Source organism: Dipteris shenzhenensis, chromosome 3 (genome assembly GCF_047967505.1).
Source record: "Dipteris shenzhenensis isolate YYH24624 ecotype China chromosome 3, Dip_SZ_1.0, whole genome shotgun sequence".
NCBI lineage: Eukaryota > Viridiplantae > Streptophyta > Polypodiopsida > Gleicheniales > Dipteridaceae > Dipteris > Dipteris shenzhenensis.
In genome coordinates, this window is record NC_141598.1 from 47,001,393 (window position 1) to 47,028,863 (window position 27,471).

A 27,471-nucleotide genomic window follows, 5' to 3' on the forward strand; every position below is an offset into this window, starting at 1 on the left:
CTTGGCCTTAAGCATGCATCTAGCCATCTCCATAGTAGACCTGTTTTTCCTTTCAGGAACAGGATTATGTTGAAGAGTGTAAGGAGTAGTGCATGAGTGAACAATGCCCCGTGAAGACAAAAATGCATCAAACTCCTTTGACATATACTCTCCCCCCCATCTGTGTTAAGGGTGACAAGCTTGCATCCTGATTCATTCTCAACCATATTAAGCCACCTCCGAAAGCATGAGAACACTTCAGAATTGGCTTTTAAAGGATATACCCAGCAATATCTTGTGAAATCATCAATGAGAGTCATGAAATATTTGTACCCCTATTGGCATTTGTCCTCATTGGGCCACGGAGATCATTGTGCACTACCTACAATTTCCTTTGTGAGAGTTTTGGACAATTCTTTTGAAAAGGAAACCGATGAATCTTACCCGACAGACAACCCTCACACACATGTTTGGAACCTGTGTGAGTTTGAGGTACATCATTTGCCATCCACTGTGAATGTAGCTTTGCAAGAGCTCTATAATTGAGATGACCCATTCTCTCATGCCAAAGATGAGTTTCAGCAAGCTGTGAATCTGAAATAGCAAATGCTTCAATAGAAAGTGCAGTTGAGTGATGATCAAGGTGATAAAGCCCCTTTTGCAAAGTACCAGTGAGAACTATGGCATTGTCATCACGAAGATCATAAACTAGGCATCTGTAGCCATCAAAAATCACTCGGAAACCTGAAGTGGCAATTGCTGAAATTGAAATCAAGCTGACTTTAATTCCAAGCACAAAAAGAACATTTGTCAAAGTGACAGGATGGCTTGAAATGGATGTGAGCTGCACATCTCCAATTCCTTTTACAGCATATGAAGCATTGTTAGCACATGTGACAATCCCACCTCGAGGTGTATCAGCTAAAGAATGAAACAACTGCCTGCAAGATGTGACGTGCTTGGAAGCACCACTATCAAAATACCAAGACTGAGCATCATTAGCAGTAAAGAGTGCATCAGCTTTAGAAGGATCAAATGAGCAATGGACAGCCCATTGTAGGCCATCCTCTGGTGGTTCTAGTGATGCCCTATAGGCCATGGTATGTGCCTTGTAGGTATAAATAAAGACACTTATAGTGTTAGTGTCTTTTAGGCCACATAGGACACTTAGTCCTATGTGACACCTAGGACACCTAGTCCTAGGTGTAGGTACTTGTACCTTGTACTCTTTAGTTTTGGATAATCCAAGTTTGACGTGACAGGTGTTCTTCTGCGACCTTTTGCTATCTGCACTCTCTCTCCTATCCGATCCTTCAGTTGTATCAGAACCCGGATCTGCTTCCTGTCCCCGTACAATCGCTACAACTGCCCCATACGTTTGCGTACCAGCTGCTCGTACATTTGCGTACCAACTGCCCCGTACATCTCTTGTACCTGCTCAGCGTCGTACCTGAGATCCTACAGTGGTACATGTTGTACATGCGCCGTACCTGCTCAGCACCGTACCTGTTGTACAAGCACTGTTGTATAACGTACCTGCGTCACACGTCCGTACCTGTAGCGCAGTACCTACTGTACAAGCACTGTTGTACAACGTACCTACGTCGCACGTCCGTACCTGCAAACAATACTGCGTCGTACTGTACTCCCTTGTGCTACACCTTCCGTACCTCCGTACCTACAGACAGTACTGCGTCGTACAGTTTTCGTACAACGTACCAGCACTATACCCGTTAGTACAGCCCTCCGTACAGGCATCGTACAGCCTCCGTACAGGCATCGTACAACCTCCGTACAGGCATAGTAACTGCTTCCGTACTGTCATCCGTGCAGTTGAGTTTACTCCGAGATTTGGTGCAGCATTTGGCACATGTCAAATCTCTTGCAGTCTTTTACTGTTTGTTAACAATTTTTACTGTCAAACCCTAATTTCCAACAGAAAAATTTAGGGCTTTTGACATCTGGACCTTCAACCTGTCAATACAATACTTTTGACAAGGTTAACAACTGAAATCCTTCCAAAAATTAAAGTTTTCAGTTAATTTCAGATTCAAGACTGTCACATTGTGCCACCTCATCACTCACGTCAACAAAATTTGGGGCTTTTGTGTTGAAAGCTCAATTTCAATTGGTGTTTGGGTCAAATTTGCATACATTCAATCACATTTGCAAAAATTTCAGCAAAATTTGGGGCTTTTCTGCATTTGCCCTCTTTTTGGCCTATTTGCCCTCATTAAAATTTGGGGCTTTCGCCAGATTTGCTGTTTTTGCAGTGAACATTGCCTGTCACAGTCACATTTGGGTCAGATCTGCATTTGCCCTTTGATTTGGGTCAGAAATTTGCAAATATTTGCTATCACTTTTTGGACAGCCAGCTTTTTGCAGTGATAGCCTTGAGGCTTTTGGGTTTTCAGGTCTTTTTCAGCGTATCACATTTGCTATGGCTGGGAACAATCAAGATTTATTTGGAGTTCTTCGTGAAGATGATAAGTTGGATGGCACCAACTATCCGCTGTGGTCTTATCTCATGAAACATATTCTTGCTGCAAAGCATTTGTGGAATATTGTTTCTGAGCTGATCTGAGGCTAGCCAATGCTACAGTGGTTGCCTCTACTGCTGGTCCTTCTGCAGGGGGTACTCCTCTTGATGCCTCTTCCTCTAGCACTCCTGCTGCTGCTCTTCTAACTCAAGAACGGGATGCAAGAGATGCAAATGCACATTCATGCATTGCTTTATCATGCAAGAGAATCATTATTCCACACATCCAGTCTTGCAAGACAGCAAAGGATGCTTGGGATAAGTTGGCTTCTCTCTATCAGATTCGCAATGAAGCTCATGTTGCATATTTGAGAAGGCAATTACAGGAAGTCAATATGAATGAAAGTGAGTCTATGGATGCATACCTGACAAAGGTCAAGGACCTCATGGAACAGCTTCCAGCATTGATGAGGTGGTGCCAAATTCACAGCTTGTCAGTACCACATTGAATGGACTTCCAGATACACATCAAGGGTTTGCTACAACCCTTCGATTAGTGGCCATCGGTAATCCAGACCACTATTCGTTTGATCAGCTAGTTATTTTGCTTTTGCAGGAAGAGCAAAGTAGAGCTAATAGACAAGCCATTATTCTTGATCATGCATTTGCTTCACAGCAGACAGGTAGAGGCAAGGCTTCCAAGCCTATGGGCAAGCCAAAATTTGCGCATAGCAGCTGCAATTCCTCCCATGCATCTAAAAATATGGCAAATAAGTCAAAGAAGAAAAGATGCGACTATCATCGCAAGCCTAGACATGACATTTCAGAATGCAAGAAGCGCATTGCTTTGAAGAAAACGAAAGCAAAATTGATAGTTAATGCCTCACATGCTATTGAATCCCATTATCCAAAAGATGCTTCACATGCACATGCTCTTCAGGATGATTGGGCATGGTCTGTCCATTGCTCATTTGATCCCTCCAAAGCTGATGCATTCTTTACTGCTAATGATGCTCAATCCTGGTACTTTGATAGTGGTGCTTCCAAGCATGTCACATCTTGCAAACAGTTGTTTCATTCTTTAGCTGATGCACCTCGAGGGGGACTGTCACATGTGCTAATAATGCTTCATATGCTGTAACAGGAATTGGAGATGTGCAACTCACATCCATTTCAAGCCATCCTGTTACTCTGACAAATGTTCTTTTTGTGCCTGGAATTGAAGTCAACTTGATTTCAATTTCAGCAATCGCCACTTCAGGTTTCAGAGTTATTTTTGATGGCTACAGATGTCTAGTTTATGATCTTCGTGATGACAATGCCATAGTTCTCACTGGCACTTTACAAAAAGGACTTTATCACCTTGATCATCATTCAGCTGCACTTTCTATTGAAGCATTGGTTATTTAAGATTCACAGCTTGCTAAAACTCATCTTTAGCATGAAAGAATGAGCCATCTCAATTATAGATCTCTTGCAAAGCTACATTCACAGCAGATGGCAAATGATGTACCTCAGACTCACACAGTTTCAAACATGTGTGTGAGGGTTGTCTTTTGGGTAAGATGCATCGATTTCCTTTTCAAAAGAACTGTCCAAAACTCTCACAAAGAGAATTGCAGCTAGTACACACTGATGTCTGTGGCCCAATGAGGACAAATGCCATTGGGGGGTATAAGTATTTCATGACTCTCATTGATGATTTCAGAAGATATTGCTGGTACTCCTTGCTCTCCTCAGGAGAATCCTGTTTCTGAAAGAAAAAACAGGTCCACAATGGATGTCTGCATCCAATGTAAACATCCTGCCCTTCTTCTTCCCTTTTGCTATCAAGCAACCTTTATTTTTCATATCCTCAACAAGGCATCCATGAGGATTAAATCTGACCTGCAAGCCCTGCTCAACCATTTGACCAATAAAAACCAGGTTCTTGGTCATATTCAGGACATGAAATACATCAGATAGGCATTTCTTTTTTCCATCCTGCATAGACAAAGGAATTTTACCAATCTACACAATAGGATGTGCAGTATCATCACTAGTCTCCACAAATCCTAGTCTTTCCATTTTCCTTGCATCCTGCATCCATCTTGCATGACCTGTCATGTGGTTTGACGCACCTGAGTCAACATACCACACATCATTGCTTTCTTCTGCACTTGTCACAGAATTGGTCATGTGCTGCACCATAAACAGATGCTCATTTCGATCATCACCCCTTCTACTAGAGGATGCATAATTGCCTTGCTGCAATTTTCCAGTCATGATGTCATTCTACTTTTTATAGCAGTCTATAACCATATGACCCATTTTACCATAGTAGTAGCATTCAACATTGTTGTTTGCATTTTGGCCTCTCTGCCATCCACCACGACCTCTTTGGCCCAAAGGCAGGAAGCGTTCACTTTCACACATGAGAGTTTTTGGGTCCCTTGCATATGTTCATGTACCATCTCAGCTGAGACATAAGCTTGATGACAAGGCAATCAAATGCATATTTATTGGCTACAGCCAAGAGAGCAGAGGGTATCGGTTATATCAACCAAATATTGGGAAGATGATTGTCAGTCGAGATGTAATCTTTGCTGAACATTCAGCTTCTCCTCTTGTGGATTGCAAAGCAAAGCCAGATGTTGACAGGTTTGATGCCTTTGAATCTTGGTTACCTCTGCCATCATCAGAACAAGATTTTGACCAGCAACATGAGCCTCCTGCAGGCCCTCCACTAAGCAATAATCACCCACAACCTCATGCTAATTTGCAAGTTTCTCTTCCGGCACAAAATGATCCCACTATTCATGATGCAGTCATTGAAGAAAGAGCTGTCAATAGACAGCAAAGGCAAGTTCGCAGATGGCTTCTTGATACATTGAGGGACAGCAAACAAGATCAGCCTTTTGCTGCCCAGACAAGATTACGGAATAGACAGCATGGTCACTTTCTTGAGTTTGCACTCCTTGCTACAGCTTGCAATGAAGAGCCTCTGTGCCATAAAGCTTTTTTTGACAGTAAAGAGTGGATGGATACAATGAGAGCTGAGTTACAATCTATTGCCAAAAATGACACATGGGAATTAGTAGATCTCCCTCCCGGCAAGCATGCCATTGGAACGCGATGGGTCTACAAATTAAAAAGGAAATCTGATGGCAGCATAGATCGATACAAAGCCCGTCTTGTTGCAAAAGGGTATGCCCAACAACAAGGCATTGACTTTGAGGAGACATTTGGTCCCACATCTAGGATTACTACCATTAGATGTGTCATTGCCATTGCAGCCCATCATCATTGGCAAGTACACCAACTTGACATCAAGACTGCTTTTCTTCATGGGGATCTGCAGGAAGAAGTCTATGTCACACCACCTCCTGGCTTTGAGGTTGTTAATTCCGAAAATAAGGTATGCCGGCTTAGAAAAGCCCTTTACGGTTTGAAGCAGGCACCCAGGGCATAGTATGCCAAAATTCATGCACACTTACTATCCCTTGGTTTTCAGAGTCCCACAGACCCCACTCTTTATGTCCGTGGGAGTGGATCTGATTTTTTAGTGCTGATTTTATATGTGGATGATATGCTCATCACGGGCCCAGATACTCAGCAAATTGCAGCTTTCAAAGCTGATTTGCAGCAGATTTTTGACATGTCAGACATGGGACGGCTCCATTATTATTTGGGCATTCAGTTTGCTCATGTTGAGGGGGGTATCATGATGTCTCAGTCCAAGTATATTGGACAGCTCCTTGATCGTTTTCAGTTTGAGGATTGCAAGCCAATCTCTACTCCAGTGGACCCTGGCTTCAAATTCTCAGCTCATGATGGGAGCCCACCATCTGATATCACTCTTTATCAACAGGCTATTGAATGCCTTATTTATTTATGTCACACCAGACCTGACTTGCAATATGCAGTATCTCAGCTCAGCAGATTCATGCACATGCCCAGTTCACATCATTGGCAGGCAATGAAGAGAGTCTTCAAATATCTCAGAGGCACTCACGATTTAGCCCTCTTCTATGGTGATCACGGTTCGCTTACCATGCATGCTTACACAGATAGTGAGTGGGCAGGATGTTCCGACACCAGAGTGTCACATACTGGCAATTGTTTTTTGCTTGGCAATTCATGTATCTCTTGGCTCAGCAAGAAGCAACCAACAGTTTCCACATCTAGCTGTGAGGCTGAGTACAGGGCAGCTTTCACCGCTACAGTAGAGTGTGTTTGGCTTCGACAGTTACTTACAAATCTTGGTATTCGCCAGACATCCTCCACTATTGTCTACACTGACAGCCAGAGTGCTTTGGCCATCGCACGTAACCCAGTGTTTCATGCGCGTACCAAGCATATTGAAGTTCACTATCATTATGTTCAAGAGCGGTTGTCAACAGGAGACATAGAGTTGTGCTATCTTCCCACAGACGACAACATAGCAGATATGTTTACAAAGGCACTTCCTCGTCCCAGGTTCGAAATCTTTCAAAGGGCTTTACACTTGGTTCCGTTTGTTAGATGATCTGACATCCCTTTTACATTCATAGGTGGCTATATCCTTTTGAATGAACATGTGCCACCATGACTAGAAAATACCAGGTATTGTGAGACGTTTCCAGAGTACTTCAGCTCATCCCATGGAGGGGGGTTTGTAGGGCATCCTCTGGTGGTTCTAGTGATGCCCTATAGGCCATGGTATGTGCCTTGTAGGCATAAATAAATAGACACTTATAGTGTTAGTGTCTTTTAGGCCACACAGGACACTTAGTCCTATGTGACACCTAGGACACTTAGTCCTAGGTGTAGGTACTTGTACCTTGTACTCTTTAGTTTTGGATAATCCAAGTTTGACGTGGCGGGTGTTCTTCTGCGACCTTTTGCTATCTGCACTCTCTCTCCTATCTGATCCTTCAGCCATGCCCAATCATCCTGAAGAGCATGTGCATGTGAAGCATCTGCTGGCTCATGGGATTCAATAGCATGTGAGGCATTAACTGTCAATCCTGCTTTCATTTTCTCCGAAGCAATGCGCTTCTTGCATTCTGAAATGTCACGTCCAGGCTTGCGAGAATAGTTGCATCTTTTCTTGTTTGACTTATCTGCTATATTTTTAGATGCATGGGAGGAATTGCAGCTGCTATGCGCAAATTTAGGCTTGGAAGCCTTGCCTCTTCCTGTCTGCTATGAAGCAAATGCATGATCAGGAATAATGGCTTGTCTATTAGCTCGACTTTGCTCTTCCTGCAAAAGCAAAGTAACTAGCTGATCAAAAGAGTAGTGATCTAGATTACCCATGGCCACTAACCGAAGGGTTGTAACAAACCCTTGATATGTATCTGGCAATCCATTCAATGTGGTACTGACAAGCTGAGAATTTGGCACCACCTCATCAATATTCGCAAGTTGTTACATGAGGTCCTTTACCTTTGTCAGATATGCATCCATAAAATCACCTTCATTCATACTGACTTCCTGCAACTATCTTCTTAAAAATGCAACACGTGCCTCATTGTGAATCTGATAAAGAGAAGCCAATATTTCCCAAGCATCCTTTGCTGTCCTACAAGACCGGATGTGAGGAATAATGATTCTCTTGCATGATAAAGCAATACAGGAATGTGCATTCGCATCTCTTGCATCCCATCTTGATTGTTCCTGAGTTGGGGGAGCAGTAGCAGGAGTGCTAGAAGATAAGGCATCAGGAGGAGTACCCCCTGCAAAGGGACCAGCAGTAGAGGCAACCACTGTAGCATTGGCTGGCCTGAGATCAACCCCAAAAACAATATTCCACAAATGCTTTGCAACAAGAATATGTTTCATGAGATAAGACCACATCGGATAGTTGGTGCCATCCAACTTATCATCTTCACGAAGAATGCCAAATAGATCTTGATTGTTGCCAGCCATTGCAAATGGGATACCCTGAAAAAGACCTGAAAACCCAAAAGCCTCAAGGCTATCGCTGCAAAAAGCTAGCAGTCCAAAAATGACAGCAAATATCTGCAAATAAATATTCTGCAAATTTCCAACCCAATTCAAAGGGCAAATGCAGATTTGACCCAAATGTCACTGTGTCAGGCAATATTCACTGCAAAAAACAGCAAATCTGGCAAAAGCCCCAAATTTAATGAGGGCAACTAGGCCAAAAAGAGGGCAAATGCAGAAAAGCCCCAAATTTTGCTGAGATTTTTGCAAATGTGACCCAATGTATGAGAATCTGACTCAATGTCCTACAGAAAAGACTCAATTTCTCAAAATCTGACTCAATGTCCTGCAAAAGTGATTCAATGTGCTCCAATCTAACCCAATGTTTTGCAATCAAATAAGAAATTGCAGATCAAATCCCAAAAAATAGCCTCAAGGCTTGCAACTGCAAAATTAGAACTTGATGTCCACAAATTGACTGCAAACGTGCACCTGTCCCAAAATATATACCTCAAGATGTAGGCTTTCCAAACTCTTGAAATGACTTGAGAAGATTTCAAACAGTAAGAGGAAGATAAGGACAGCAAAAGCACTCAAAAAGCCCCAAATTCTGAGAATGCCCTGCAAAAGACTTCACACGTGCCAAGCATGTACGGAACTCTCGGGACAAGTACTAGCTGTACGGAGTGGTACAAGCTGTACGGAACATGTACGCTGTACGGAAGTTGTACGGAGCAAGTACGCCTGCTGTGCAGAGCATTGTATGTCTGCTGTACGGATGCATGTAAGAAGCAAGTATGATGTATGGTGCAGATACTGAGCACTGTACGGAACGTAGGTACAATGTACATCGCAAGTGCAGTGCAAGTATGTACGAAAACAGGTACCGCATACGATTGGGCAAAGTGTACGGGAGAGTACGAAACGCATGTACAATGTACGACAGCACAGGTACAGCGAGTACAGGCTATGCATACAGGCGCCCCGTACAGTCGTACGGACTGTACGGATAGAGGAGCAGGTAGGCTGAAGGGAGCTGGTGCGAGTCCAAGAGCAAGAAACGAGTCAAAACGTGGCTCTGATACCACTGTAGGATCGTTGAATGAAAAGAGAGTGCAAGTACAAAGAGTCAAAGAGTCACAACCGTCACGTCAATCTTTTGTATTGTGTAAAAAGAAGTACATAGTACTTCTAGACCTAGGACTTAGTGTCCTAGGTGTCACATAGGACTAAGTATCCTATGTGGCATAAAAGGCACAAAATAAACTAAGTGCCTATACCTATGCCTACAAGGCACATACCAGGGCCCATAGGGCATCGCTAGAACTGGGAGAAGATGGCCTACATTATTCACCTAGGGCCCATTGAAGAAACTTTATGGAAACACCTCAATAAAGCCAAAGCCTCCAAATACCCGAAGTAATGCCTTCCAAATGAGGGTCAACTTGTAGCACACACGCATTAGTTCACATGGCCCAGCACTATGACTGGCTCAAGATGTGTATCGAATATAACATCGTCAATTAAAAATCTAACCAATATGCTCCCAAACTACAACTAGAACACCAGGGTGTCTCCAGCTCTGCCTCACATGAGCCCAATGACCTGCAAAGGAACACCCGGGCCAAAGAAAGCCCCCCCTATGTCGCTCACACAAGGTAAGCCTGAGTGCTTCTTTCCACAAAGTAGATATGCTAAGGAATATGCTAAGGAAGATGGTATATCTCAACGCCTTCAAAATAGGTTCCCCTTCTCATCAAGAGCTGATTATGAGCTCTTATTAGGGTTCCCCCCCCAAACCCTCCTTTTTTTTATTGAAGATTCTCCACTGGGAAAAATAGTCAACGGGCTCTCACAGTGCGGTAGATCTCAGGGGGCTGGCTGTGAGAAGCATAATGTTGTCCTTTGATGGTGAAGAACCCTACGAGCTAAGGTGAAGAGCACTATCATATAATCTAAGTGCCATCCCCTCAATCCAAGCCCATGTCAACATGCATTTGGTACTGTGGTAAGTCTTGGCACGGCCGGTTGTGAGAAGCACAATGTCGTCCATTGATGGAGAAGCTCAATCCAACGAAGAGACTGTAGAGTGCCAATCAAAGTATCTTAAAGATAAAAGGAGGCTTTGTTTATGTCACATCATCAGAAGTACCAAAGATAGCTCTCATGTGCTATGCAGAAACCCACATTGCTGTCCTTACATTTCATAATACAAAGTCATTACATAATGAAACAAATCTTGGACTTGAGGTCCCCTATGTTGCAAAGTCTACACAGCTACTTCCCTTCGGCAATCTCCATAGACAATGTCAAAAGAATCTGAGCTACGCTAACACCAGGCAGGATAAAAATGAAACCTCAACTATCACACATCTTCTTGGATACAAGTAGGACATCTCCCCCATGGTATGACATCACCATATACTGCCTCTATACGTAGATCTTCTCGAATCAGATGGTTACTGTGCAGCTGGGTGACAGATCACAGGGACTGCATTTAAAACAGAATTTGGAAGCACCTCTTGCATTTGAAATAGAGTTCCAGAGCAGAAACAGATAAATAAGCATATAAACAAACAGAGTTACATAAACTTTTTTCTGTCATTTGGAAAAATTCTTTGACAAAATTTTTGAGAAAAGTACCCAATTGTATAATGAATGGCTTTACTCTTGAAAATAAAATGTAACCTTATCAAGGAGACGAGCCGTTGTCTGTGGTGGCGAGCAATGTACTTCAAGTTTCTTACAAGCTTCTCTTAAATATAAGTTAGCCTCTTCGGAGGAGAGGTCTTCAGGTATAGTAAGTCCCCCGAATTCCTGAAGACCCTCCATCATATCTATTCTCCTGGTAAATGAAGGAAATCGAAAACCCTAGTAAGACCCTAACCCTTAAAGACACATACGCATGCATTCACTGTTTTTAAAACTAATCTAATTATTAAAGCACCTAGAAGAATGTAACTGTGAGAGTAAGATTAGAAATGTAGGCCTTTATTCTCTCTTGATAGAGGTTACTGACGTTAAAGTTCACCTGAAGGGAGGGGAAAAGTCAATCTCTATTGGGTCCTTCTCAACCCCTTCTGCATGATACTTCAGTTTGTAGCCACCAGTAATTTCTTTTACCATACCTACACACGCAAATCAGCAGTTCCTTAGCATTAATTTCCGTTGAAAATATCAATACAATTATTATGGAGATCAGGATGAAACCTGAAAGCATCTCCTCAGTCAAGACCATGACATCATTGTAGTCAGCATATGCCATGTAAAATTCACAAGTTGTGAATTCGGGATTGTGAGTCAGGTCGATCCCCTCATTGCGAAACTGTTTCCCTATCTCATAAACACGATCTAAGCCTCCTACAATGAGCTGTTTCAGGTACAACTCTGGGGCAATACGCATAAAAAGCTGCATGTTCAAGTCATTATGATAAGTGATAAAAGGCTTTGCAGCAGCTCCGCCAGCAATCATATTCATCATAGGTGTCTCAACCTGCAGTCCCAGAAGCACAAAAACATCAATGCAAAGCAAATGAGAAAATATTACCCTAATCTGTTTTAAGAAAACATACTGTTTGTGAAAGTCAATGCCCATCCAAACAAGGTTCGCAGAAGAATAACCTCCAGAAAACCGCGACTATCCAAGAAATCCCGTACATATGTTACTATCTTAGCCCTTGTTTTAAATATATGCCGCACCTCTGGATTCACTATCAAATCAAGATAGCGTTGCCGATACCTAGTTTCCTGTAGTTTGATCAGGTCAAATCTCAGTAAAAACAAGAACAAGTAAAACCAAATGAGCATGAGTGCATGTTTCTTTAGAAAAAGATACATTAACCCTGTAAGCAGATTAACACTTAAATCATCCTAGCAACATTTTATATTATAGAGATCACACTGCAACTTTTTTGCTGTCAATTCAATCAAAGGGACCATCAAACCTGATCTTTCAGAGAATAGAGATCTGGATTTCTTGGTTGACCAGGAGCCCAAATACCTGCATTTTTTTCCTTCTCTGTGTCCTGAAAAAAGAAACCTCATTCAGCAGACCAGTTAACGATAACCATTCAGGCAGAAATAGTAAGTATGTGTTTGATAGCAATATAGCCCCTAGAAGATTCCATAACTGTTGGATTGCCTGGTTGGACAGGGTGATGCGAGCATTATTACAACCTGCAATGCAATTATTTACTTTTCTGCCACATCACTGTTCAAGCTAGCAGCACATCAAAGACCAGGCACAAAACAACGAACTAATCATGGCCATCAACTTGGTAGCAATCTTATATACCTTTGTAAGACTAGAATATATCCAATCATACAAATTCAGATTTTTGTTGTTCTGAAATCCAATCTTAACCTAATTATCTTACTATGACAGTGGAGACTGGAGTTATGATATGAAACAAGTGCCTCACCTCTGTTTCTTGCCAAATATAAGAACTCAGGAAGTTACCATCAACGAAGCTAGATACATACCCAAAGGAAATCTTACAATGCTGATAATGATTGGTGCAAAGCGTAATGCTGTGGTTGTGAAGCTCCCCAATGAACCTCTTGTTTCCCCGCCGCAACATCACCCTCCTTTCTCTTAGAAAACAGAGATGGAGGTTTCTTGCTGTAGCCAACACTACCCAGAAATCACACAGTGCTAACTCAAATCTCACTCCTTTTCCATATCGTGTACACAAGTGAATATAGATAGATGGATACAGTTAATGAACCATGCACATGAGAGTGGAAACAGTACATATGTATTGCTCCAAAGAAGAACAAACCTTGTACAAAAGTGTGCACAGTGTGCCACCATCTAGCAGCTAAGGTACTGCCTAAATGTGGACCCCTAGCACCATAAAACGGTTGTCCTACCTCCTGGTACCTTCAGTGTTGTCAGCCTAAATACTCTCCAAGAGCTTAAGTGGGCTGAGTAAATGCCCTTCAAGCAGACCTCCTTGCTGCTCCGACGGACACCCCGAAGGTGAGGTACTGTTCGTAAATTGATCCTTCAACTCATCGCTGCTTCCGTGGGCGAAGCACGAGTCTTCCTGATTCATGGCATCCTTGTTGCTCTGCAATGAAGCTCTATCACCAGGTTCTCTGGACCTCCCTGCTGCTTCCAAACTGAGGCACCAAAAACTAGAATAGTGAACTATGGCAGTGACCAATGTATGACCAATAAGTGGGTTAGGGGCACTTTTCCCTCATTAGAGGTTTTTCCTCCTAACCACAGTTAGGACCCCTAACTACAGTTAGTAGTTAGTAACTGTAGTTAGGATAAAGTTTTGTCACTAAGACAAAGCCTTAGTCTTGTATCTTGTTTCTTATCTCTTTTCAATACACTCATGTGGTTTGCTCTCTTCTGCTCTGCTCTCTTGCTCTCACCTCCATTCCTTCATTTGGTATCAAAGCAGGCAGCTCCTGGACCAGCACTCTTGCCCTACCAACCCGCCATCATCCTCGTCTGCACCAGCCTCAGCTCCCATCCGTACATTGTACGGTCGCCCAGCCTGCACGCTGCCCCATACACTCGCCACCTGCAGCTCGCCCGTACAAGTCTATAGACCTGTCCATACAGTCCTGCCCATCCATACACATGTGCAGCTCCAGTCCCGTCGGCCATATGTGCTTCCGTACCTGCATCGCCCATACATCCGTACATCTGCGCAGCTCCAGTCCCATCAATCGTGCGTGCTCCTGTACCTGCATCACTCGTACATCCTGTACACCTGAGCTCCTACTTCCCATACTACCGTACCTGTCACGCACTAGGGGGCAATGGCAACATTCACACAGACGGATCTTCTCAGAGGGGGAAGGGTCCCCTCTTGATGAGGAGCCTCCATGGGATCTAGCAGAGATTAAAAGGAAGGCTCATCCATGCTCAGCTCCGTTGCAAAGAGGAGTTCGAGCACCATGGCACCAGAAGATCAAGGATCAGGATGGTCGTATGCTCAGGCAGTGGACTCACATTGGATGCGCACAGTGGGACAATGACCTCGCCTGCTCCTTTGGCAAATGGAGCATATCACCCATGGAGGCAGAGGCAAGGCTTGGAGCATTAGCGCATATGCGAGGGGCAAGAGCTGTCGTAGCGCAGTGAGGATTTGGATGAGAGCCCTCAAGAGTATGACCCGCATGCAGAGCCTTCAGAGAGACTACACCTTGGGGATGGTGGCTTGGTTGACTGAGGGAGGTCACGCATTCCAAATTGATGTGGTCTCTCTAGCTTACCGCGGAACAGGGTCAGGGCATTTAGATTATAGATTCCATGAGGCAGTCTCTCCCGATAGCATGGATCCTCATCCCCCTCCGGAGGATAGCATGTGGGAGGTAGTAGCCAATATCACAGCATGGAACATTTGGGTTGCTCGCTGTAGTTTGGTGATAGGCGAGCATTCTATTCCACCCTCGACTACCTTGGTCGCCATCTGGCAAGATATTATCTACACCCTGCGCTCCACCTGGAAGCGTGGGACCCCGAGCTCTAGGGCGAATGTCACGAGGCACGCACGTTTATGCAAGTCTTGGCCGCAGGGAGTTTTCTACACTTTTACTCCACGACGGATTCACTCACTATATAGTCCCCCCACCTGGCTGTTAGCCCATGTACCAAAGACTCCCTAGGCATGAGCTGGGTTTCTTTGGAACAGGCTAGTTTACTTCTTTCAACCTTGATCCAGTTTTCCATACTCAGCACCTTCGGGGCTGCTGTTTTGTATGAAGTTTTTTCAAGCATTAATAGAAGGTTCTTTTCTTTGTTAAAAAAAGAAAAAAAACAAGAAAAAAGCATTGGGTAGCCATAGGCCCTTCTTTTTCTTGGCGTTTCCTGCTCTTAAGAGCACTAGGCAGCCATAGGTCCTTCTTACTAATTCTCGGATTGATTATTTCATCCAGGCATTTTCCATGCCACTACTATGCAATAATCCTCTTGCTATGATCAACCCACCTGAGTCCTTCGATCTGTGCCATTCGCGAGCATATCAATATTCGTGGTCCGAATTCCTTGGAATGACAAAGCTCTTGACATCTCAGTTTCTAAGAGATACACTCAGAGAAGTTTCCCATCCAATATTGTTAACCATGTGGCAACAAGAGCCAGAAGTGCAGTCTAGGACAACAACTATGAGAGCATTGTTCATGTAGAGTAGCGGCAAAGCTCTGCTTGTAATATCTTGAGCCTGAAAGATGGTATGATGAATCTTAAAGGATGAGGATAGCCAAAATCCTCTCTAGAAAAGATCCAATCATACTTGCAAAATCAGCATCTAGAGAGAGAAATACTAAAGCCTACACTTTTTGAGGTCCCTCCACTTTGTGTAGAGATCCAAAAGGTCCCACCACTTTGTGTAAAGACCCAAAAGGTTCCCCCCAAAAGTGGAGGGACTCCTATCCAAAAGGTCGCCTACAAAAGAGGTCCCACCATGGAGGGACCTACAAATTGTGTAGAGACCAACATGTATAAATATCTCTCAATGGAATGAAGCTCCCACTCTTCGGGGTTTCAATGTTCAAGCTCACTATTGTATTCATGCGATTGATCTCCATTGCATCCATGCTCTCTTACACTATCGTGTTCTAGCATGGCCTTACCCTTACACTCTCTACCCTTGTACTCCCTCCTCCTCCTCCTTCCTCCCTCCTCCTCCTCCTTCCTCTTTCTCCTCCATCTCCTCCTCCTCACTCCTCCTCCTCCTCCTCTATCTCCTCCTCCTCCTCCTCCTCCTCCCTCCTCCTCTTCCTCCTCCTCCTCCTCTATCTCCTTCTCCCTCCTTCTCCTCCTCCTCCTCCCTCCCTCCTCATCCACTCTCCTCTCTCTTCCTCCTCCTTCCTTTGTCTCTCCTCCTCAACCCATACCCCTCGAATCCGCAAAGGAGACTAGCTCTCCACTCCTCAATCTTGGACTCCCCTAAACCCTGTAACCCCCTCTAAACCCTGGAACTCCTAATTAGCTCTCTCAACCCTGTCCCCCTTTCGAATCCTGAAATCCCCTTCTAAACCCTTGAACTCCTGTGGAGGCGAGAACCTCCATCAATCGTGTATGATAAAGCTCTCTTTCTCATTCACGCGCGCATGAGATTTGCTTCCAGGCTTTGGCCTACACGTCTCACTGGAACACGACCCAAGGACCTATGCTACACTTGTGAACACCTATGCTACAACGAGCAACAACACGACTATAGGTGACCGACACCCTCAAAAGCTGCACTTGGGAGAAACAGTGACAACAAGTACTTATATGTCCTTTCTTGGCAAATCCATGCCCCTTTCACTTGGAGTTGACTGCTTCTTCTTTCACTTTCACAAGACGGACTAGAGATAATTCTGAAATGATTGCTTCTTTCAAGGGCTATGTATTCCCCTCGGCTTCTTTGGTTGTAACTCCATCTTTACATCCGAATAAAAAGAAAGCCATAAATCACATGGCCAATATTTGGGAATATCATACTCATTGACTTTTCATTCATGAAAGGTGTCTTCCTGAAACAAATTCAAGAAAACAATCCACTTTTCTCCTTGTATTGCCTTACAAGGGTTAGATCTTCATAAGGCAAAGTTTATCAACATAAAAGAGATACTTAGCCTTGATGAAATTGTTTCTTGGAATCTTTCCTTATCCTCTTTCTTTGAGGATCCACTCAAATCTTATTGGATGAAGTGATAAACTCCATACCAATACTATTCACTGATCTGGTGCTTTTTGATACATAAAATATCTTCCTACCAAACACTTACTATGCTAGTCAGACATAAACTTGGAGGGTTCTTAAACTTTCCAAAACTACATATAACTGTCAAATGAACTTTAAAACTGTGACATTTTGGCCATAATAATTCATGAGAAACCATAAGAGTTCTTGTATAAAACAAATCCCAATGGAAACTATTGAATAATAAAATCCTAAAGAAAATATTGGGTCAATAATGACCATAAAATGCTGCCATATTGAGCATGTCATGCTCCATAACAAGAAAACAACAAAACTGAATATCACTGAAACTCCTCTGGAACTGAGATAATATAGCTTGAAACTGAAATACTTGGTCAATAATCACCACATGAAATCCCACCATAAAGGATCGGATTCTTGATCATCTCATCCTCTATAAGAACATAACTGATTATCATGACTGGTTATCATAACTCACTTTCCTAATTGAAGATCATAAAATCACGCGCATGACTATCAACTTTGCCAACTTTTGGTTCTAACTCTTCACTTCATAAAAGATATTCAAGTAGTCTCTGACACTTTTCCTCTTTGGCATAAGCTCCTCAAACCCATAAACTCAATATAATAACTTTGAGTTTCTTTTGTCTTGATACTATGTATACAAAAGTTTGATGAGACTAAACAGATAGTCCCTAGCCTTGACCACATAGGTCACAGGAAACTGATTCCATAAAAGAGACTATATCACTCGTGTACAATAACTTGGAATCCTCCAAAACTGAAATATAACTCGGAATACCTTAGCTTGTCCCATCAAGAAATACTTTAGGACCACATATGTATGTATAAGCAATCTTGTGTGCTTGACATTTGATTCCTGAAACAATCAAGGAAACAACACACTTCTTTCCACACACTTCTTTCCTTGTAATAAGACAAAAGGGTTAGATCTTTAAATCAAAATAAGGCAAGCTTAATAAACATGAAGGAAATACTTATCTTTAGATGCCCCATTACATCTCTGAAGCCACTTTGTCCAAGGACAAGCTTCAACTAAGAAGTGGTTATCTCTTGCTTTTGCCAATTCAGCCAATAGTTCTCGATAGAAATTCTCATCCTAGGACGTCTTTCCCACTTGATAAATCACAGAGAAGAGAAGATCACGTCTTTCCCACTTGATAGATCACGAGACAGAAAACAGCCCAAGAGATAGGGCGATAGAGAGACGAGAGACACGAATTTGTGCCTCCTGAAAGAGCGCCTCAGCTCCTAGCCTCCAGACAAGAGTGCCCCACCTTCCTAGATGTGTATTTGTTCACAAACAAGAGCGCCATATCTTCTCGAGCAAGAATCAAGTCACAATTGGTGCACCTCACCCTCCAGCACTCGACCTGATACAAATACAAATGCGTGCTAGCCTTGGACCGTTTCCACCAAGCCCTTGAGGCTATAAAACAATGTATTTATGGTATATACCCATTGTTAGGTGTCGATGATGTCATGGGCATCCACAAGCCCGTGGCCATGCTAGCTGGTGTCAACGTAGGCAACCAGGTCAACTACCACGCAAGCATCCGTACAACCATGTAGGAAGCCCTATGCAATCAACAATCGGCACACAGTCAACGCCACATCATCGCATGTTGAAAAACACAGTTGAGTTTTGGTTAAAAATCAACACATTGACTTTTTGCCTGACCTGGTCGGTAGTCAATATTGACCATCCGACCAAGGTCAACAACTGGTGTTGACCAAGTCAGCCAGGCTGACCTAGCAACTATAAAAGGGCAGCCTTTGGCACTCATTCTTCATCCACTCCTCAGGCCTTCAAGCCTTCAAAGCATCAGAGCCCACGTCTCCCCGTAGCAGACCAGCAGGGTAGCCTCAACCTCTTCAGGGATCCAGTGTCCTCTAGGTAGTCTAGTCTTCCAGTTTTGCAATGAGGGTTTCAGCCCCTTCATACAGTTGTATTCAGCCCTTTGGGCATTGGGCATTCATTATTCGGTTGTATCTATTTCCTCTTCGGAGATCCACTACATTCTCTCCCTCTAATTCTCTCACTCACATCCACAGCATCACTTTGTGTATTGAGTGCATCATCTTGCAGTTGCAGTTAGTATTGAGCAGGGGAGAGAGTGAGGATAGTCTATCTCTAGCTACAGATGACGGCGGTGGACAGATGCAGATGTGCAATAGGACAGCACGGGACAAGGCGCGACACATGGACCAAGACTAGGTGGACATGGACTGTAGTGGGAAAAAATGGCAAAGTGCGCAGAGCAAGCCAGAGGGCTAGAGCTGCAAAAAATGTGGCCTGATGATGCGGCGAGCAGTGGGATGGGACCCCACATGCGGCTAACACGTGTCATCCACTGACACACCACGTTTTTATCATCCACATTCAATTCATCCAAGCTACAACTCCTTGGGAAGACTATACCATTTCCTTACAGTCTCTCCTACACTAGCATTTCGAAGTAGTTTTTTCTTAGACATTGAACTAGGTCAATTTTCCATCCCTTTTGTTTCTTTAACTAGCAAAACACAAGCACCTAAATATGTCCACCACATGGCCATTGATGCTAGACAAGGGCAATCTGAAACATTATACAAAACAAAAAGTATGTGTTAATGTCATAATTATACATTCAAGAGACTGAACTCTAATTTGCCATCATCATTCACAACGTTACCTAATCGCTCTTATATCCTTCTCGATATCATCAATTCTTTCACAATCTCTCAAAATTATTGTACCCTTGCTTTCAAAGTTGACAAATAAAATGTTTTTAATGTTGTCAAGCAAGACTGATACATTTCTTTTACAAATTCAATTGACAAAAACTAGTAACCTAGCTGACCAACATGATTGTCAAAAAATTATAAGATACCTTTGAAAGATCACGGAGCCCCTTAACTGTTAGAGCTTTTGGCCTTGGCATCATGTGCAAGCAGGGTGACAATACTTCTATTTCTCTTGGGTAGATACTAAGCTCTCCCCTTTTTGTCCTACCTGCATGACAAAGAGAATCCGTAAGTTGGAACTCGTCATAAGTATTGACAATTAGCTTAAATAAATGTCACATTTGCACTCATCCCAATCACCTTTTATATACAAATCAAAGCGGGTGCCGGGTTCTTGCACAAACATAATCTCACATGTTGGTTGTTACAAATGTTTCAATTCTGTCACATATGACAATATGGACTAAGTTAAAAAGCATTGTCTAAGTGCGCATGACTCAATTTTCACACAAATCTTTCATTATATACCTAGATGAATCCAGGAACATTCCCAAACTCATCCTCTAAAAACACAACATACTGCAGTTTCAATCTCATGAGAGTCACTCACAAGGTTGAAAACCATAAACTCCATCATGCATAGCAGGGACTAGCTACTATGACATCCCCACTGACGTCATCAGCGCCCAACAGTGGGTGTAGACCATAGTATAAAAATATGCTCTCACACATACAAATCCACACACCCACACATACTTGAGCATCCATTTATACAAAGTCTTCGTACTGAGTTTCTGTCGGCACTCCGGAGGTGAAGGGCAGACTCAGCCATGATGAAGGCTAGCACCATTTACATGGCTTGTACATTATATCAACATACTTATATCCAGCAATTCAGATCCCATATTCTTCAATAAAACTTAGAGCTAGAAATCCTTACTAGTTCTTCACAAATAGATGGACTACAAGTGGAGCATTTTTATTCTATACTTGCCTTTGATACTTCCCTAGGCTAAAACATGCTTTATTTTGAATTAGAATCCCTTCTTAAGACATGGTACCATGATGAATGTCTATGAAACTACCAATTCTTTGAGACATGGTCTTTCAATGTTAAATAAGAATGAATAGTTACATCCATTCATGTACACATACGATTGCGAGGATGTGTGCATTGATGCGTGCATTTCCATTCTTCTATATACGCAAGTATGTAAGCATGCATGCATGCATGTTACCAAATACTATAAGATGTGGCGGTTCAAACAAGTATTTGTGATTTTTTTTTTTTTAACATCATTTAAACATGCTACCGTAAATTGCACATCTTGCCCTATATTATATACTATTGATAGAAAAATTACATTTTCAACCCTTTGTTATTGCTGACTTAATGCAAAGTATAATACATAAGGTTATCTTAATGTTGCCTTTCCACATGGTTGCTATTCGAAACATAGCACTTTTGAGATGAAATATTTCAAGATAAATTAAGTTGTTTGCCTTATGGTTGTACCAAATTTGAAAGAAGCTTGAACTTTATCAATGTTTCCCATTTTATTTTATGGAGGAAAACTTGGAGTTTAAGAGACTCAAACCTACCTTGACCTCTTTCCATATTTGAAGCCTTTTATAGTTCTTGATGTATTTAAGTACGAGCTTTTAAAAGTCTTCTCCAATTGAAGGTCCTTCAAGATCTTGTATGTGTGTGCTTCTATATACATGTGGAATGGATGGAGAGAGAGAAAGAAAGAAAGAAAGCTGTATTAACGTCTTCGAAAGGCCTCGCAGGCCTATGAGACAAAGTGCAGTAACAAAGTGACACATGCTCATACAAGCCACAAAGGGCTGAAGCAAAGGGCTCAGCAATATACCATACTAGACTAAAATTGTTGGAGATAAGTGCACACTAAGTGTACTATTTCCTAATCTACATTTGTCTAAGTCTAAGTCTAAGTCTAGACTTTATGCCTTGAGTGTGTGCCATGTGGCACTTCTACAATTATCCCATAAGCACTCTTGCTTTATGTCTTGTACTTTGGCCCATATATTCAATGGGTCACATCATTGTAATCTATCAGTCTAGCTTGTGTCTTGTCTACACTCTTCTCAAGGTATTTCTAGTCTTTTCAGTCTTGTCATTTCATTTCTAGTTTCTAGTTCTAGTTCTTGCTTCCATATTCCAACATGGTATCAGAGCTAGATTGATCCCTCTTCTCCCTCTTCTCTCTTCTCAAGTCTGTCCCTTCTCAGATACAGATCTCCCCCCCCCCGCTCAGATCTGCCTCTTCTTTCCCCTGCTGCAGATCTGCCCCTCTTTCTGCCCCGCCATTGCGCTCCAGATCTGCGTGACTCTGCTGCATGTTTTCCTGCTCCGAATTTCTGCGCCCGCTCCGAATCTCTGCGCTTCAGATCTGCGCAGCTCAGCCAGATCTGAGCGCCAGATCTGCGCAGCACCTGCTGTCACCGACAGTTCTGCGCAGATCTGAGCGCCAGATCTGCGCAGCACCTGCTGTCACCGACAGTTCTGCGCAGTCTAGCATCCACCTCTGCTATCCGTATAGCGTCGCCCGACTTTCGTACGTCATCCGTACTCTTCCGTACGACGCCGTACATCGTTCGTACTTCGTCCGTACTCTGCGCCGTCGTCCGTACAGTCCGTACGACTGTACCTGCACAGACTGACTTCTCCAGCTCCATCTTCACAGAGATCTGCATCCTTCTGCACCTCTACCTCTGCCCGGGTTTAAGGTACTACACTTTGCCTCTTTCAGTTTGATGAACAGTCTCTCCTTTTTTGCTGGTTCCTCCTGCTTCGATGGGCTGTCATATGCTATGGCCCTGACAAAGTGGCGAGAGAAATGGCTTCTGGGATCTCTTCCTCTCATTTATTTCTGCAATACTGTAAGGGAATAGACACTGCCCTTGCATCCTAGCAAGAGGTAAGACCTTCCCACATGGCATCCTCCTCTCATTCTCTCATATCTATCGACAAATTCAATGGGTCCAACTTTCATACTTGGCAGATCAAAATCAAGTGCCATCTTATGAAAGAAGGCCTTTGGGACATTGTTCACCGTGATGCTCCCGAAGGTCCATCTGAGCAAGTTGTTGCTGCCAAGAACGACAAAGCCTATGCTATCATATTGCTCGGCCTTGAAGATGATTACATTCATCACATCTCCGACATACAGTCTGCTCCTCAAGCATGGATCACTCTGGATACTCTTTTTGGAGCCCGATCTAAAAACTCTAAAATCGCACTTATGATCTCATTCTTTGATCTACATATGCAGGAAGGAGCTACTATAGCCTCTCATGTCAATTATCTTCGCAGTCTTATGGTTCAGCTTGCGTCAGTCAAGTCTCCCATCTCCGAAGATATTGCTATTGCTGTGCTTCTCAAAAGCTTACCTGACTCCTATGATACTCTTGTCACTACCTTCAAGTATCATAATAATCCTTCTCTTGAGGGTATCATCAATGCTCTCCAAGAGGAAAAAAGAACTCAACAACGAAAGGTAACTGACACTGCATTTTTAGCAAAGAAAGGAAGTTCTAAGGTAAGAAAGCCTTGCACCCATTGTGGCAAAACTAATCATGTGCAGAAGGATTGTTTCAAGGCTCATCCATGCACCATTTGTGGCCGTGATAATCACCGGGAGAGGGACTACTACTCCAAAACCTCTACATCAGCTCCTGCATCTACCTCAGCCCATGTTGCTGCAATATCTCCATCAGTTGATCCTGCTGTTCCTTCCTCACATGATGAGAAGTGGGCTTTCTGATTACTTCTATGTCTTGTCTACCACCTTGACCACCGATGATGTAGGTCAAGGGGTTCTAGTGTCTTGGTCTTTCTATTTGTCTACAGTCAGTCTTCTGTCTATCTAGTCTTGTCTGTCTGTCTATTTGTCTATCAATCTAACTGTGCTTTAGATCCATCTTGTCCCTACCCTTGTGGACCCATATGAGGATATCACTTGAGGAGGGGTGTCTCAGGATCTTTTTGTTCTGTCATGTCTTCTATCTTGTCTCTCAGTCTATCAGTCTTTATGTCTGTCTTCTAGTCTCGTCTATCTGTCTTACTCCTAGTGTCCACTTAAGGAGGGTGTTGGAGATAAGTGCACACTAAGTGTACTATTTCCTAATCTACATTTGTCTAAGTCTAAGTCTAAGTCTAGTCTTTATGCCTTGAGTGTGTGCCATGTGGCACTTCTACAATCATCCCATAAGCACTCTTGCTTTATGTCTTGTACTTTGGCCCATATATTCAATGGGTCACATCATTGTAATCTATCAGTCTAGCTTGTGTCTTGTCTACACTCTTCTCAAGGCATTTCTAGTCTTTTCAGTCCAGTGCCTCTTGCCTGGATTTGCCATATACCTGCTGATGACTCCCACCGCAAAAGCAATATCCAGACGAGTTGCAACCATGGCATACATCAAAGAACCAACTGCAGATGCATACGGAACCTTGGCCATTTCAGCCTTATCATCATTTGATCTGGGGCTGTCCTTACTGCTGAGTTTTAAATGTGGAGGCAACGAGGTACTAATAGACTTCCCCCCCTCCATTTTAAACCGCTGCAGTACTTTGTCAATGTACTCCTTCTGTGACAGAAACAAAAGTCCCTTGGACCTGTCACGAGTAATCCGCATGCCAAGAATATGATTTGCATCACCCAAGTCTTTCATGTCAAAAGACTTATGCAGTTGTTTCTTCAAAGCACTAATCTCATGCTGAGATTTACTGGCAATAAGCATGTCATCCACATATAGAATGAGTAGCATCAAACTGCCATCCTTTGCCCGTTTGGTGTACAAGCAATGATCGGTCTCACACCTATGATACCCTTGGGACTGCATGAAGGCATCAAACTTCTTGTACCATTCTCTTGGCGCCTGTTTGAGTCCATACAAGCTCCTCTTGAGCTTACACACAAGCTGCTCTTTCCCTTTAACAGCATATCCCTCTGGCTGACTCATATAGATCTCATCATGGAGATCTCCGTGAAGAAAAGCTGTCTTCACATCCATCTGACATAAATCCATGTCGTCATGAGCAACAAGAGCTAACACTGCTCTCAAAGTAGTCATCTTGACTACAGGGGAAAAGATCTCATCAAAATCAATGCCCTTCTCCTGCTTAAATCCCTTGGCAACCAATCTGGCCTTATACCTCGGTAAAGCATTTGAATCCACTTTGACTTTGTAAACCCACTTGCATGGCAAAACCTTTCTGCCTGCAGGTAGCTGCACCAAGTCCCATGTATCATTTTGAAGTAGGGAGTCCATTTCTGACTGCATGGCTTTCTCCCACTTCTTTTTCTCTGTTCTTCCCATAGCTTCCTTGAAGCTGGAAGGCTCACCACAATCTGTCAGCATGATAAAATCAGCCACATTATTGGCTCCTGGAACAAACCTGGCAGGAGGCCGTTGTACACGGGTGCTCCTCCTAACAAAATGTTCCGGATTAGGCTGCTGTCCAGCCTGTTCGTCATGCATGACGGGTGGCTGTACCACCATATCTGGCAGTTCTACAGCCCCATCTGCTGGCATATCCAGTGGTGCATCATTGGCAAAATTATCTGGCTGATTTTCAGCCTGTATACCCTCTTGAACAGGGTTATCTGCAGCAGCCTGCTGCTGCATATAAATGGGCATTCTTTGCTGTCCAACATCATCATAAATAACCCTCCTGTATTCCACAGGTTGCACGGGTTCCTTGTGTACACTATCCTCTTTAAAGATGACATCATTGCTGCGTATAATCTTCCGTTTAGCGGGATCCCATAACCTGTACCCCATTTCACCTTCGTCACCATAACCCATAAAGATGCATCTGATAGACTTTGGATCCAATTTGGTGCGCAGTTCTTTGCGTACATGAGCAAAGCACTCGCAGCCAAATACACGTAAGTGCTTATATGAAGGTGGCTTGCCAGACCACACCTCCTCTGGCACTTTCAACTCCAAAGCCTTGTTTGGCGACCTGTTAATAATGTGAACTGCTGTTTGCACGGCTTCTGCCCAAAAGCCATGGGGTAATGCAGCATAAGACAACATACATCGAACCTTCTCCTGAATAGTTCGATTCATCCGCTCACTTGCACCATTTTGAGATGCATTATGAGGAGCTGTGAGTTCCTGTTTGATGCCCTTAGCTTCGCAAAACTGCACAAAAGCATGTGACACATACTCACCCCCATTATCGGATCTGAGGCATTTCAGCCTACGACCTGTCCGATTCTCAACCTGAGCGACAAACTTCTTGAAAGCATCTAAGGCATCGCCCTTATGCTTCAAGAAATAGATCCACACTTTGCGTGTGGCATCATCAATGAAAGTAATAAAATATTTTACACCCCGTAGTGATAACTGTGGCATCTCACACAAATCAGTGTGCACTAGATCAAGCGGTGCTCTATTCTGGGGAGTTCTCCTCTTATGAGGAGTCACAGAATGCTTGCCAAATATGCAATGATCACAAGTAGGCAAATCTGAAAAAGAAAGAGACGGCAGATAACCCAAACGTGACAGTTCTTGCATTCCTTTAACAGACATGTGTCCCAACCGGCTATGCCACAATGAAACCTTTGGCAGCTCGGTTATGGCAACAACATGATTACCCACACTGGAAACATAAAGAGGGTACAAGGTATCACTCTTATATCCCTCAACCACTACAACCTGGCCATCAGTAATCACCCATTTGGAATCCCCAAATGTGGTGTGGTAACCACTGTCATCCAACAAGCCAGTGCTAATCAGATTTTTCTTGATTTGCGGCACATGGCGGACACCATCAAGCATAAATATGCGTGCATCAGGGAATACTATCTGTATACTGCCAATCCCTACAATCTGACATGCATAGTTGTTCCCAAGATGAACAACTCCATAAGTACCTGTGTAGGAAGTAAACCACTCCCTATGAGGAGTAACATGAAAAGAAGCACCTGAGTCCAAGAGCCAGGTGTGCATGTCATGGCCATCAATAACCAAAGTATGTGCTATTACAGCAGAAGAGCATAAAACATCATGTATGTCACTGTCACTGTTCTCTGCTGCAACATTCACTGCATCCAAGTCATCTGCCTTGGCCTTGCCTTTGCCTTTGCTTCCATTGCCTGCATCCTTTGTTTCAGCCTTCTTGGCTTTCTGATCCCGTATGAACTTAAAGCACTTAGACTTCACATGTCCCTTCTTGCCACAGTAAAAGCATTCAATATCCTTTTTACCACGGGACTGACTGCGGGATTTGGACTTACCAGCAGATCTGCCCTTCTGCTGAGTCCTGCCTCTATCCTGTACCTGCAAGGCATTTGAAGACTTGCTGCTCGCATTATTCTTCCTGCTCATCTCCTCATAAGGAGAGAGCTCTCTACATCAGCATACATAAGAGTGACATTCGAATTTGACAGGGTGGTTTTGAAAGTGTCCCAACTCTCAGGGAGGGTACACAACAAGAAAGTAGCCTTGAACTCCTCATCAAGGTTCAATCCCTGTGCAATAAGCTGTGTAAAAATGGCATTGAACTCACTCAAGTGTGAGGTCATAGCTGTACCTTCCTTCATGCGAAGATCAACCAGCTTCTTCAACCAATAAACCTTACTGGCTGAGCTCTTTTGGGCATACAACTCTTCTAGCCTCTGCCATAGGCCATAAGAGGTCTTTTCA

At 43.2% G+C, this 27,471-nt stretch overlaps 1 protein-coding gene across 2 annotated transcripts in view; it reads right to left on the bottom strand.

Annotated features, from left to right (window-relative positions):
* Positions 1 to 27,471, bottom strand: part of ATKRS-1 (lysyl-tRNA synthetase 1) — a 97,859-nt gene that overhangs the window by 25,629 nt on the left and 44,759 nt on the right. For both annotated transcript variants that reach the window (XM_087402008.1, XM_087402000.1), the window contains exons 8-13: positions 19,935 to 20,056; positions 12,313 to 12,393; positions 11,990 to 12,115; positions 11,579 to 11,861; positions 11,400 to 11,496; positions 11,057 to 11,213 (exon numbers count right to left, since the gene is read on the bottom strand). In XM_087402008.1, the coding sequence (XP_087258134.1) occupies positions 11,057 to 11,213; positions 11,400 to 11,496; positions 11,579 to 11,861; positions 11,990 to 12,115; positions 12,313 to 12,393; positions 19,935 to 20,056 (866 nt within the window). The remainder of the gene's footprint in view (positions 1 to 11,056; positions 11,214 to 11,399; positions 11,497 to 11,578; positions 11,862 to 11,989; positions 12,116 to 12,312; positions 12,394 to 19,934; positions 20,057 to 27,471) is intronic.